Source organism: Bemisia tabaci, chromosome 5, assembly GCF_918797505.1.
Source record: "Bemisia tabaci chromosome 5, PGI_BMITA_v3".
In the NCBI taxonomy this organism is placed as follows: domain Eukaryota; kingdom Metazoa; phylum Arthropoda; class Insecta; order Hemiptera; family Aleyrodidae; genus Bemisia; species Bemisia tabaci.
In genome coordinates, this window is record NC_092797.1 from 16097639 (window position 1) to 16111549 (window position 13911).

Genomic DNA, 13911 nt, shown 5'->3' on the forward strand with positions numbered 1-13911 from the left:
TTACTTTTCAACAGGCAGAAATGACGCGAGCAACTATTCGAACTCCGGAGTAGGTGTGTGGTATCACGCGAAATTGAAGGAAAATAATAGGTTTTTGCCGATTTAAAATTACGGAAGTCTATGATAATCATGCTTACATCGATGTAAAAATCGCGTATTTGCCGCGATATTTATGTGGACATTTTTTTATCTAATTTTTTTAATTAAGCAGGAAAGTTGCGTGTATGCCGCCGTATTGAGGTAAATGACGCGCAATCACAAATATTTTATGAATCCCCTAGAATCATTGCGTAATGCCTCGCCGTTGCGGAGATTTTCGTGTAATTTCTCATTTTTTGTTCGAAATTGCAGGAAATATCGCGCATTTTCGAGATTATCAAGATGGATAGCGAGTAATCGTTTGGGATTAAACGCATCTGCCAGAAAAATCGCGCATTTTCCGCGAAACAGATGAATTGCGCATAGTTCTCACTATTGATCAAGCGAAAGCTATCAGCAAGCAACTATTCGAACTCCGGAGTAGGTATGTGGTATCACGCGAAATTGAAGGAAAATCATAGCTCTTTACCTATCACTATCTACGGACAGTGTGAATTCTATGCTCGCATGGATATAAATAAACTCGCGAATTTCCCGCGATGATGAGGCGATAATAATTCGTCGTTTCCCGAACGAAGGAACAGAACTACGTTCAGAGGTTGCCAAACTGACGGAAACAATTGATTTATATTACAAAAACGTACCTTTCAAATTTGTATCCGAAAGGTTTCATAGTTTTCCGTGGAATTTGACGAAAAACCAGGGAAATATTCCGTTTGAAATGCCCAGGATTCTTATTGTTATTAACATGCAACTGCGATGGGAAATTTGACAACATTGAAACGAAGTTACGTTCATCCGTTAGAGAAACGATGAATTGTGTGGTCTTGTTCGTTATTAAGCATCTAATCCGCGGGATTCGCGCTTGTTTCACGATATGACATGAATACGGTAGTTTTTATCTATTTTATATTACCGCTGGAGAGATCGCGCGTCTATCTGCCGCGATATTGCGAAGAATAGCATGTAATTTCTCATTTTTTGTTCGAAATCGCAGGAAAGAGCGAGCGTTTTCGGAGATGGCAAGATGAAAAGCGAGTAATCGTTTAGGAAGTACCGCACCCGCTGAAAAAATCACGCATTTTCCGCGAAACTCATATAGAAAACCGCGTCATTTCTCACTTTTTAACAAGCGGAAACCAAGCGAGCAACTATTCGAACTCCGGCGTAGGTATGTGGTATCACGCGAAGTTGAAGGAAAATCATTGCTTTTTACCTATCACCATCTACGGACACTATGAATTATATGTTCGCATGGATATAAAACTCGCGAATTTTCCGGGATATTGACGTGGCAATTGCAGTGTGGTCCTCCACGTTCCTAAGCACCCGCCGGATATTTTGCGTTTGTGTCGTGATATGAGGTGAATTAGGTTATACATATGTCGTAAATATATTTCTCCATTTCCATGGAACATGTTATAATAATGATCGTTTCATCTTCTGTTTCAGGATTGATAGCTACGAGCCTCTCATAAGGTACGTCGTTTTAATTTTCTGGCTTGACACAATTTCTATCCACACGCTCATACAATTTTTCATCTAAAACTTTGATGCATGTAAAATCTATATTTTTACTGAATTTTTGAAATACCTGCGTATTTGCCGCGTTATTGAGGTTAACTACGCGTAATTTCTTACGGTTTTAAGACTGCTCGAATATTGCGTCTGTGCCGCAATACTGAGATGAAATGCGGGGTATTTTTTAGGATTTAATGAATCCGCTGGGAATATCGCGTATTTTCCGCGATACTGAGATGAACCTCGCGTAATATCTCTCTTTTTCACACGCAGAAATCAAGCGCGCAACTATTCGAACTCCGGAGTAGGTGTGTGGTCTCACGGGAAATCGAAGGAAAATCTTAGCTTTTTGCCTATCTAGCACACAGTGATCTTTTAAAAAAATAACGACAAAAATGTTTCCTATTACGGCGGTTTGCAGGGAGTGAGTCTATGGTGCATGTGGACTTAAGTAATGCAATTTATATTCTGATATTTTATTTTGCATTTAAACTTAGATTATGTTCTAGTTTATGTTGAAACTTCTTTTGATAATCCCCCATGAAACCACCATAATATACAACTCTATACAGGTAACAATATTATTTAGAAAAGCTAAAGTGTTTTTAACCGTGTGCTATACGGTTGTTTTCATTGCCTTCATTCACCTTCATCTGCGTCTGCAGTATTTGTTGTTATGAATATGTTCTGTGTGCTGATCTCAGCTCATTACATATTTGACTCTCTGAAGGCGTTTAATGTGCAAAAGTAGAGCACCCTGTTGGAGAACAACAGAAGTGAGAGGGCATGAATGGCTGAATCCAAACTTTGTTCGTTCGCCGACAGATTGCGCTACCTGCGCACTAAAAACGCCTTCAGAAACTCGAGTATGTAATGATCTAAAATCAGCTCGCACAACATATTCGTAACAACAATTGCTGCAGACGATGTTGAAGGCGAATTGCTATCGCACATAAGACGCCTTCAGAGAGTCAATTATGTAATGATCTAAAATTAGCTCATACAACATATTCGTAACAATAATTGCTGCGGACGCAATTGAAGGTGAATAGTTCAGTAAAAAAAAAAAAAAAAAAAAAAAAAAAAAAAAAAAAAAAAAAATAATAATAATAGGTAGTCTGCATGTAACGCCAGGATATATATACTCGATCGACATGAGTTCAACGAAAAATTAAGAAAAAAAAATTTAAGAATTTTTAAAATTAAAGAAATTTAAAAATTAAGAAAAGAACGGATCAGAATCAGTAGAGAACTTGCGTTTTCTATGAAAATTTCAAATTGCGATATCTCATAATTAGGATCATCCGAGATTTTTATTTTTTGCGATTTTAAGCCCACACGCGCCGTAGACTCGACCCCTGCAAACCGTTTTTGGGTACATTTTTGTCGCATTCTTTTTGCTTCAAGACCACCGTGAGCTATTGACGTACATGAATGTCTGTATTATGCCCGCATAGGAGGCTCAAATTAATGACGTTGATAGATGCCGCAATGTTCATGTAAAAAAAATGCATAATTTTTCACATGTTTACTGAACCGTCATAAAAATCGCGTATTCGCCACGATATCGAGGTGACTAACGCGTTAAGCTACGGAACCTTAGGCGCGTCTGGACGCCGGCGGAAAATGCTGCTACCGAGTCGAGGGCGAGAAGACGCTCACATTTTGGAGCACGGCACCTTAGGAGCGGAATCCGTGGATTTTTTCCGCTCTGTCCGCCGTCAATTTCTCGAATTTTTGTTGATCGGACAGTATGCTCTGGGCCGCGAAAATGGCTGTGCGCCCTTTTTTTTAGGAGGGTGTGGATTTGATCGACAAAAATCGACCGAAAAATAAAAACGTGAATCGATCGACACCAATCGATGGACAAATTACTAAAAAACGGGTGTCGATTCGATCGACAAAAAATGTGGATCGATAGACGAGAAATGATTGACAATTAAAAGGAAAACCGGTATCTAGTCAATCGACATCAATCGATCGAAAAACCAAAACGTGAACCAATCGACGTAATTCGATCGATTCACAACTTGGTGGATCGATTCACGGGTTTGTCGTTTAACTCACAGGTTTGTCGATCGACTCATAGGTTTGTCGATCGATTCGCAGGTTTGTCGATAGACTCACAGGTTTGTCGATAGACTCACAGGTTTGTCGATCTATTCACGGCTTTTGTCGATTGATTCACGGGTGGGTCGGTCGATCCACGGCTCTTGTCGATCGATTCACGGAATTTTCGATCGATTCGCGGCTTTTGTCGATCAATTCACGGCCTTTGTGATCGATTCGTGGGTTTGTCGAACTAAACACATTCAAAAATCGGTAGGAAAGGCAGCGGACTGAGCGGAATTTCTCGGCGTCTTCGCTCCGATCTGTTCGAGATAGATCGGAGCGTCCTCGCTCGGCGTTTTCCGCAGCGTCTCTTCGCCGCTAAGGTGCCGTCCCCGCGCAAAAATCATTAGACAGATTTATCGGCGTCTGGACGCCGCGTCTAGACGCGCCTAAGGTTCCGTACCTTTATGGTTTCTTTTCACAAAACCGTCGGAAAAATCGAATGCTCGTCGCGGTATTGAGTTTTTAAATGGGGAATTTCTCCCTTTTTCAATCAACTGCTGGAACAATTGCGTGTTTGCTGTGATACCAAGATGAACATCAAATGCAATTTTTTTCTTGTCATAAAACCGCCGTATGAATCGCTTATTTTTATAATATTGCGGGATTAAGCCTAATATTTTTTATTATGAAATTGCGTAATTTAGGAACGGTTCTTATGGGACTTCCCGAGGAAAAGACCTGCTCAATGAAGGATTATGACTACAGCCCATAGTTTTGAGGAGAATTAATCATTCACCCACTTGGACCTGCAAATCGCCTAAGACGCAGGACCGCAGTTGCATGCGGCAGCGGTGTGTCCCGCGTGCTTTCCGCCAGGGGGCGCTAAGGGCTCGAAATCGGCGCGCGCGCCGCATAACCGTAGGTCCCTATTTTGGTCTTTTGAGAAATTCTAAGGTCGGTACCTTCGCAATCGGCAAATCGGTTCCTTTTTATGTAAAAATAACGGGGGGGGGGGGGGGGGGGGGGGAGAGAGGAATTATGTCGCAATGGCGCCAAAGCTGAAGCCCGCGAAAATACGCTTTTCAGCAAATCGGGCTTTTACGGTATTTCGCCCTGACCTTTGGGCACGCATTATTGCGTAGACGAATGAAAATTTGCACTGGTACACATTTCCAGTGTTCTTTCACGTAAAATCATCAGATTTGGGCTAAAAGGAAAAAAAATTCGAAAGTGCTCATTACTTGCTATTTAAAGAGTCCCAGAAAATATATTGGTTGCATCAGATGATGTTTTGGTTTCGCATAACAGCGTATACCTAGAATCCCTCTCTCCGTCAATATTTTTTCTCAAGCAAAGTTTTTCTTACAGTTCCACACGTGCATATGCTATTACTCCTTGCCGTAGTGGCGTGAGTGATTCAGGAATGGAAATTTCCCGACCACAAATTGTTGCAAAATTGCACTCTTGTGGGATTGTGACAGAAAGGCACTCAATGCAGTATTATTGATTCAAAATTCACTCTTATCTGCAAAATGGCAAAGACAGTATCCATAGTTTTACTTCCCATATTTGCACAGACTTTTGGTTATTTTTTCTTACTAATAATAATTTACTTTATTGACAAAATACATCATAACAAATATAAATGTACAACAGTCAAAAAGAAATAAGAGATTAAGTATTAAGGACTACGCTGGGCCGCAGCCTTCCGTATTAACTTAAGCCTAGGGAGTAATAAAGATAAGATTAAAAAATATAGTGATAAGGCGAAAGAGAAACAATGCCGAGACGGGAGTTCGAAAGGAAAAAACTATAGATTAAAAAACCTTATTGCAGTACATAAATAATAACACAGAAGTGTTTCCTTCAGACAATGATTGAAGAAAGTGAGAGAAAAGAAAAACAATAAAAACAATAAAAGAAATGGCTAAAAGCACCGGCGACAGACTTTCGTGCCGCCCTACCTGTGCTGTAAATTGCCAGTTCTATTTTTCTTAAAAAGAAGTTAATGGAGGGACCAAAAATATCTCACCGTCTTGTGAGCACATTTTTGACATACTCCTCCATTTTGACTGTCGTGTAGCTTTCTAACGGGGTGTGAACTTCGACTTATGTTACTTTATCCCAATAGTGTGTTGCCAAACGCCCGGTTATGTTCTATACATGCAGGTCGAAGGAAAATTTCTTGTACATCCAGAACCTTTACACATGCAATCGATTTTAATATGTTTTATCAAATTTTGGTGAAGTTTAGTAGGAATGTGGTCAACTATAATCACAGTGATAGTAGATTTGTTTCAATTTTTCAGTATGAAGTAGTCGCAACATCACAACACCATGTTTTTTCAACACGTTCCCATTTAGACGGCACATCTCACATCGACAATTTCCCACAGTCGCAACTTTCGGGTGAAACTCACATTCAAGAGATGGTTCGATATTTTTCAAAATCTCAACAATTAATGGCCTCTTGAGAACACCAACACGTGTGAGATGTTGCAAGACGATACAATCACCGAATTTCTTGGAGTGGAGGGGTGAGGGGGAAAGGAAAGAGGGAGTCGCCAAAAGCTCAATAACGTTAAAAGAACCACTATCAATGAGAAACATTTGTAAGCCACATTTAGGGATCGGGTTTACGTCATGAGAGAGTATAATACGAGATGAGGAGCTTAAAAAACCAGGCTATATGAACTGACAGTACTCTGACATAGTCTTAACAGAGTTTTTGGTTTACACGCAATCGTGCAAAATGTTTCCATAAAACGGCTCTTCTGTTAAAGTAGACTATTTAAGTATGAACTAGCCCATTAATAATTATGCCATGCTCCATGACTGATACGTAAAAATGCAGGGTCCATTTGTGTTCTCCAAGGCCATTTTTTCTACAGAAGTCGGGTTCACCATTAATAATTTCCTTTGTTATTATTAAAAATTGCACCCCAAAAAAAAGAAAGAAAAAAAGTGCCGTATCCAGCACGCAAATACCCTCTTAAAGGTGTTTTCCCCCATTATTTTGTTTCTCATTTCCATTTCCCATTATTATTAGCAGCGTCCTTTCTAACCTTAAGCAGGAAAACTGTGATATTTTGACCCCCTACCAACTTCATATCCTCTAAAAAAATCGACTCTAAAAATGTCTCGTGAAAACAAGAGTGCGTATTTCCCAGATGCCCGATGATCGTTGCCGCCGCGCTCGTTCGTTGTCTGCTTTAACGCATGAGCCCTGTCCACAACGCTCTTTTCCCGTGCCGAAGGCTCATGAGTGCCGCATTCAGTTGGCGTTTAGATCTGTTTAGTAGGATGTACAATTCCGCTTCCATTTCCCCACTTTTACATTATTTCTTATGCAACATTCTAGAGCACACCCCCATCTGTCCCACTTGTTTATGGTTCCGTTTAGCACAAATATGTACAATTTTGAGAGAACTAAGCCACCGCTAAAAAAAGAAATTATAGAAAAACGATTATCGTCCTCGGTGCTTTGATATGATAGGCATTACAAGCGGGTATCACAGATTAACCTATTCTAAATATGTTAGACCCCTCTCCGCCATCTTGCTGTTGAGGTGGTGCGTCACTTGAACGCATTGCTATACTAGTTTACTTGAATTCTAAAGGCAGGTTGAAATAAACAAGCGCTTCCTCAGCTTAAAAACGCGTTTCGAGCTACGCGAATTGGCTTCAATGGAAATGTTGCATGTGCGAGGGATTTGCTATTTGACCATTGATTCTTATGTAAAAAAATCGCAAGAAACACGATGGTGCCACTGGTTTTCTCTGAAATCAACTCCCAAGCTCAAAAAAAGCTCTCAAAAAGAGGCCAAAATGGAGGGGATATCCCACGCTACCCTGAGAGTCCACGTCTACATCAAGACAAACTCTACATGCGAAGATAGGGAGCAAATACATTAGCAGGGTTGCCGTGTCTTCAGTTTTAGAGCCCCCAAATAAAGTGGCAGCCCTGTCAATGTATTTGCTCCCTATCTTTGCATAGAGAGTTGGTCTTGATGTAGACGTGGACTCTCAGGGTAGGGTCCCCTCCATTTTGGCCTCTTTTTGAGAGCTTTTTTTGAGCTTGGGAGTTGATTTCAGAGGAAACCAGTGGCACCATCGTGTTTCTCGCAAACTTTTACCTCAGAATCAATGGTCAAATCGCAAATCCCTCACGCACATGTAACATTTCCATTACCAGACTTTTTTAATTTTACCCTAGCGATCTTTTTTGCCATTTTACCCCGCAAAAATCTACACACATCTCTGTACTCGTATCTCTTGCGTGCAACAAATCCATTACGGATATAAAATTCCAAGAGCCTGTGATGCTTGGAATGAGTCAAATTCATATTAATTAATATTACCGGTTTTCCTGGTAATACAATTCTCCTTCAATTTTTCTGTGCCCTCACTACAAGCGAAATGTTGCCGAGCATTGATAGGGAAAAAGTTAATGGCATGTTTCCTATTTTTGAAGGTAAATTATTATTTCTGCCCATTATTACTGAGAATAAAAAAAAAAAAATTATTAAAAAATGCCTGGTTGCAAGCACGCACGTGGTAAAGCAACCAGTGGCGTGGCTTGCTTTGCGATATATCGATTTTTATGCCATTTAAACCTATGAGAAAGGATTGATAATCAGGGTGTTCGCAGCGAACACCTTAATAATAATCGATTCTTTACCATAGGTTTAAGTGGCAGAACAATCGATATATCGCAAAGCACGCCACGCTACTGAAAGCAACCTAGGAGGAGACTTACGATTCAGAACATCGCATGAATATTATCACACCAGTACTAAATCAGAAAATCCCCAAGTTCAAGTTTAACGTTATACTCAACGTCACTCATATTTTGTATCAGTCATATCGCCCTAATGGGTTTCGTGATTTTTGCTGACGAAAAAAACTAGTGCCGTTCAACGCATATCCTAATTTTGAAAAAAGCATGCGGTAAAATTTGCAACCTAGAAATAATTTTCAGGCGAACCACCATTACTCCGATAGGTGTCGAAGTATCGAGAGCAATGCATATTCTCCTGTGTGGAAAGACTTTATGTGGAGCTCAGAAATAAATATTCACTAAAAATCTATGTAGATGAGTCTATCCGGGACCTCAATTATTCTCAAAATATTATTTTCTATCTTCAATTTTTAATTTTTTTTTTTTTTTTTTTTTTTTTTTTTTTTTTTTTTTTTTTTAAGAGAATCGCGGTGTTTAGTTCAGTGTTAAGTGATTTGTGACTTCTTATTTTACCTCATAATCAGATCAAGTAAGACGGTTGCATTTTCATATAAGGTGAACTGACTTAGAAAATCATGAAGTGTCTTGAAACGCGATGACATTACAACTTGCTTCAAACTTGAATTTTTCATGTACCTGCGACATCAATTAATCGGCAAAAGCATGTTGGGCTTTCGCTGCATACTCATCACTGCTGCGTTCTTACATTGTTACTTAGATTCAGTAAGTACAATTAAAATTTTCTTTTCTTTCAGTATCTTCATTTATAATAATTTACCTGTTTTAAGTAATGGTAGATTAATATATTAATTGACCTCGAAGCTTCTAAAAAAGTACCGGAGGATGATTTACGTTCATTCGTTCCATTTTTTATGGAAACTTTAATGCATTTCTATGGCAGCGAATCAAAGTTTCCCTTTGAAATGAGATTTACAAGTCTAGATTAATATTTTATTTTTTTATTTTACTTCATTATTCACTTAAAAACTTTTAAAATGCGAACCAGGGGTACTTCTCTCTCTAGACCCTCGAAATTTAATGTTAACCACCTGCTTTTCATTTATTATTCGACTTCAGCTCAAAAAGTATACTTTGTAAGTTTTTATACTATTATTTCTTTATTTCCTTTAAGTATACTATACAGAGATAATATCTACGTTTCGTCTAAAGTGCAATTATCTCATTGCTTCATTATTGAGCCATAGACTGACTTAGTGGGTTCGTTATACTCCTATAATCGACTTATCGATTTGGAATAATAACGATATTCGACACAATAATTGAATCGCGATGATTCAAACCAATAAAATATATAATAAAGTTCTTGTAGATTAGCTTAAAATAATAAGATCTGTCTAAACAGCAACTTTTTATGTTCAATATTAACCGAGATACCACCCTTTGAAAAGTCGGGTTTTTAAGGTCATCCGCCGCAGTAGTACCTGAGTGTGACGCAGAGTGTGACGCACATTTGCACTGATTACTTAACGTAAAACTCAGATGAAAGCGAGGTGGGAGAAACCGAGGATGTCACTACCGCTAGATGACGTCAAAAACCTGACTTTTTAAAGAGCGATATCTCAGTTAATATTGAACGTACAAAGTTGCTGCCTGGACGGATCTTATTAATTTTAGCTGATTTACAAGAATCAAGCTGGTGTTTATTACCATATTAGTACCACTATGTGTCTGAGTATGGTAAAATCTACCATATTTGTTTTTCAGTACACGACGTCGACGATCGTTGACTCCATGATCAGATTTTGTGTTTGTTGACACCATGATCGTTGACACCATGCAACATTACCACAAAACTACCGTGCTAAGGAAAAACGCCGTATGAACATTCGAGAGTTGCCAGATTTCCTTCGATAAAATTTTATTTTTTAGGAAAGGTATGCATATTTTCCCTTTATATTCTCAGAATCTGTAGGTAAAATTGTGAACTAAATTATCTGAAAAATCGAGGGGAAATTATTCACAAATCTACCAGGAAATTTGCATTTTATCAAAGGAAATTTGGCAACGCCTGAAGGTTCATACGGCGTTGTTCCTTAGCACGGCAGAAAAACTCTAATGTTTTTTTTCATTGTCCACCCCGTCCAAAGGTCACCGCGATGCGTGGGAACCGCGGGCGCCACGCTCGTTCGAACAGCGCCCTTGCCTCAACGAGTGCCGCCCCTCCACCCGCCAGGAGCGCCCCCACCACCCCGAGACATGGGACTAGACGAGTCTTAAGACAATCCCAGTCTTTTCCAAGCGGAAGTACCTCCTCCTGGGCGATGTACACCGGCGATTATTCGCTCCCCACTCCAACGCCCGTTGGCTCGGAGGCCAACAGCCCCGCAGCAACTTTCCAGTCCCCGGCCTCGGACGGCCAGCTCGCATATCTCATACAGAACAGAGCTAACGATCCGTGTAAAGTTTTTAGAGATCAAAGAGATCCTGATAAAAGGAGCCATACCTGGGCGGACAGTAAAATGGCCTGCGAGATGGCCTTCTTGGCCTACATGGGCATCATCCAGCAGAGCCACAATAAGCGTGAGTAAAGTTTTATTCTTCCCTAGAGTCCCTTTATACTGAGAGTGAAGACAACACCCCTCATGGAGTCACAAACGGGAATAAAGATTACAGAAATTGAACGTTTTTTGTTGGTTTTTTGTAATCTTTGATCGGCCCATTCTCAAATTCCTCTCTCCGTTCCTTCTCTCATTCCGTTTGTTCCTTGCCGAACCCGTAATTCCCTGGTCCATTCCAGATTATAATCTTTGCAATCGGTGAAAATGTAATCTTTATTCCCGTTTGTGACACTGTGAAGGCCTAAAATACGGGAACCAATCAGAAATGGATTCACATTGTCTTGACTCTCAGTATAAAGGGACTCTATTCTTCCCGTTGGCCGAAGCTATGGTAAAAATCGATTATGAAGGTGTTCGTTGCAAACCCCCTATCGGGGCGAGGCGTGAATGATCGATTCTCGATATTTCCCAGTTGAAGCTATGGTAAAAAAAAAATCAATCAATACGGTTTTCGTTGCACGCCACGCCACAATACAAATTGAACTTTTTTTGTGCGTCTGAACTAAAATTGCTCGGCTGACAATTTCGCCTCCGAGGACCGAGGCTCCTTTTCATCAACGGTGATAAACTTTTTTTTTTTTTTTTTTTTTTTTTTTTTTAAAAAAGAAATTTTATTTAAATATATCGTAACTACTACAAGTGTTTCTTGTATCTATCTACGTGGCTTAAAACTAAAACTTAACAAACTGCATTAATTTTATATGTTAACGTTAGATAATACTATGATTGGTGATAAACTAACAGCTGAATATGGAACTATACGATGCACCTTGATACGAGCAAAGCTAACAAAAGTGTACATAGCCAAGAGTCAGACACCAATACACTGAGAAAAGGGGTTTAAAACCATTTTTCTTTAATTTGAAAATTGTAAATATATTTTGGATTGAAGAAACTTGTTTACACATGCATGTCGTTTTATAGCACAACGTGGCTCTCTGCGACACCTAACCGCCGATTTACTACATTATCGAACCATAACCTCTCGGGCATCGAGCACCTCAACATTTTCACTTCGATCCCATCCCTCTACCCTCTCATTGGCCGCTTCTCCCGAGAGGAATTCAGTCTAGGACCCTTTCCGGCAACCTGTCTCTTCCCTTAAACATGGATTGCATTTTGCAAAAAGGAAGCACTAGCATTGCAATGTTGCTAAGATTGTGCAACTTCTTTTGTCTTGGAAGAAAAACCCGATTATCCATTAATACTTTCTATTTTACTCGCTAAAAACTGTGAATTTAAGACAAAAATGACCATCTAAATTTCCTAGTTTTTCACGATTTCCGCAATTTTATTGCAAAGGATGAAGTTGCACAATCTTAGCATCATTGCAATGCTAGGAGTTCCTCTTTGCAAAATGCAATCCACATGATCATATCACACAACGACAGTGAAACTACCAGACCACGTATCTCCCTTTGCGACGTTGTAGACTTCCTGTCATACTTTATGTAATAAATGGGAAACTACTCAACGTCAATACTCCGAAAAATCCGTTATTTTCCCTCCCTTTGCGATGAAAACTCTGTGAGAACTTTCAAGGATGGAAGTGGAGATTCTTGAACGCCGCAAACGAGATTTGAGGATTGGCAGTTTCACCATCGATAAGTTGTTCCATCAAAATGTCATCCACCTCGATACGCGTCATCGGCTGGAACTTTTTTGATTCTTTTTTTTATTTGACGCGGTCAAATTAAACGATAGACGTGCGTATGATGATACATGCGATATCATTCGCGTCAAGCTGGAAAACCACAAAAAACGTCAAGTTTTAAACGCCTCAAAACTTTAAACCACGGTTGCCAAGAAGCCAGTATTAATTAATTCAATTAATTACAATTAATTCCTTGGAGGGATCTTCAATCGGACGTTTTCTTGCTAAAAGGAACTATGCTCAAATTGATAAAATCCAAAGTAACCATGCAATGTGCAAACACTTTGCGCATAGTTACTTATAATTTAGTTCACAAACTGATCGCGATAGACACACGAGTCCTATCGACCGACAGTCAGTTGGATTTTTTAGCCAACGTGCGTTGAGAATCAGCATAAAGCTGAAAATCTCAATTCGGAGGAAAAATTGTGCTCGTATGAGCTATTATCTTCGATCTGTATTGAGATTTTCAGCTTAATGTTGATTTTCAACGCACGTTGGCTATAAAATTCCAACTCACTATACTTCAATTGATTTTCACGTGGTTTTGGGCCCTTCTTATGACTTAATGGAGTATCGAGGGTTTTTGAGATTGAAAAACGTGATCCTATACTATCTTTTTAAGTGCGTTTTTTTGACATTGTCAATGACTGTTGTACAGATCAGTGTCCCGACGCCAAGGAGGCCGAATGCCGACTGATCATGAGGTCCAGCACGAAAGTATGGGAGTGGACATGTACCGTGAAAGTGCGCAATCATTTGTGTGGAGCTTTCCTGTGTTGTGAGCCGTTCCGCGTTGAGCATTTGGACTACTGTGTCAAGACCTTATACCCGGCGGTGATTTTGAGATCCAGACGCTACGACTACAACAGGAACTTGGGTCGCTCCCTATCCAGCTCCGAGGGAACACCCTCAAAACCAACTTACATCCCCGAAGAAGATTAAAACCTTTCTGTGAATTTGGTCAGGAACTTCAGGTAGAGCAATTTTACAAGGAGAGTCTGGCCACTGCACTGGGTCAAAAGAAAAAAAAGGGAGAAAAAAAGAGAAAAAAACGGAGGAAATGGGGAAATGGGGAAAAGGGGTACGCGGGGAAAGGGGAAGGGGGGGGAAGGCAACATTCTGGGTGAAAGTTGAGTCCCTTATTTATACTGAGAGTATAGACACAACGAGTCAATTTCTGAGTGGTCCCCGTATTTTAGGTCTCCAGTCCACAGTGTCACAAACGGGAATAAAGATTAAATTTTCACCGATTGCAAAGA

At 39.8% G+C, this 13911-nt stretch overlaps 1 protein-coding gene across 1 annotated transcript; it reads left to right on the top strand.

Moving 5' to 3' along the window:
* Positions 1–8882: 8882 nt before the first annotated feature.
* On the top strand, positions 8883–13711 carry LOC109042195 (uncharacterized). The gene is made up of 3 exons (XM_019058824.2): positions 8883–9139; positions 10525–10957; positions 13311–13711. The coding sequence occupies exons 1-3, from the start codon at positions 9047–9049 to the stop codon at positions 13592–13594; spliced, it is 810 nt and encodes a 269-aa protein (XP_018914369.2). The 5' UTR covers positions 8883–9046; the 3' UTR covers positions 13595–13711.
* Positions 13712–13911: the final 200 nt, after the last annotated feature.

Bases quoted from the DNA above. Each gene is read 5' to 3' on its own strand.
- LOC109042195 (XM_019058824.2), top strand. From the start codon at position 9,047: ATGTACCTGCGACATCAATTAATCGGCAAAAGCATGTTGGGCTTTCGC. The intron at 9,140-10,524 runs GTAAGTACAATT...CCCCGTCCAAAG, and splicing joins TACATTGTTACTTAGATTCA to GTCACCGCGATGCGTGGGAA. The intron at 10,958-13,310 runs GTGAGTAAAGTT...ACTGTTGTACAG, and splicing joins CCAGCAGAGCCACAATAAGC to ATCAGTGTCCCGACGCCAAG.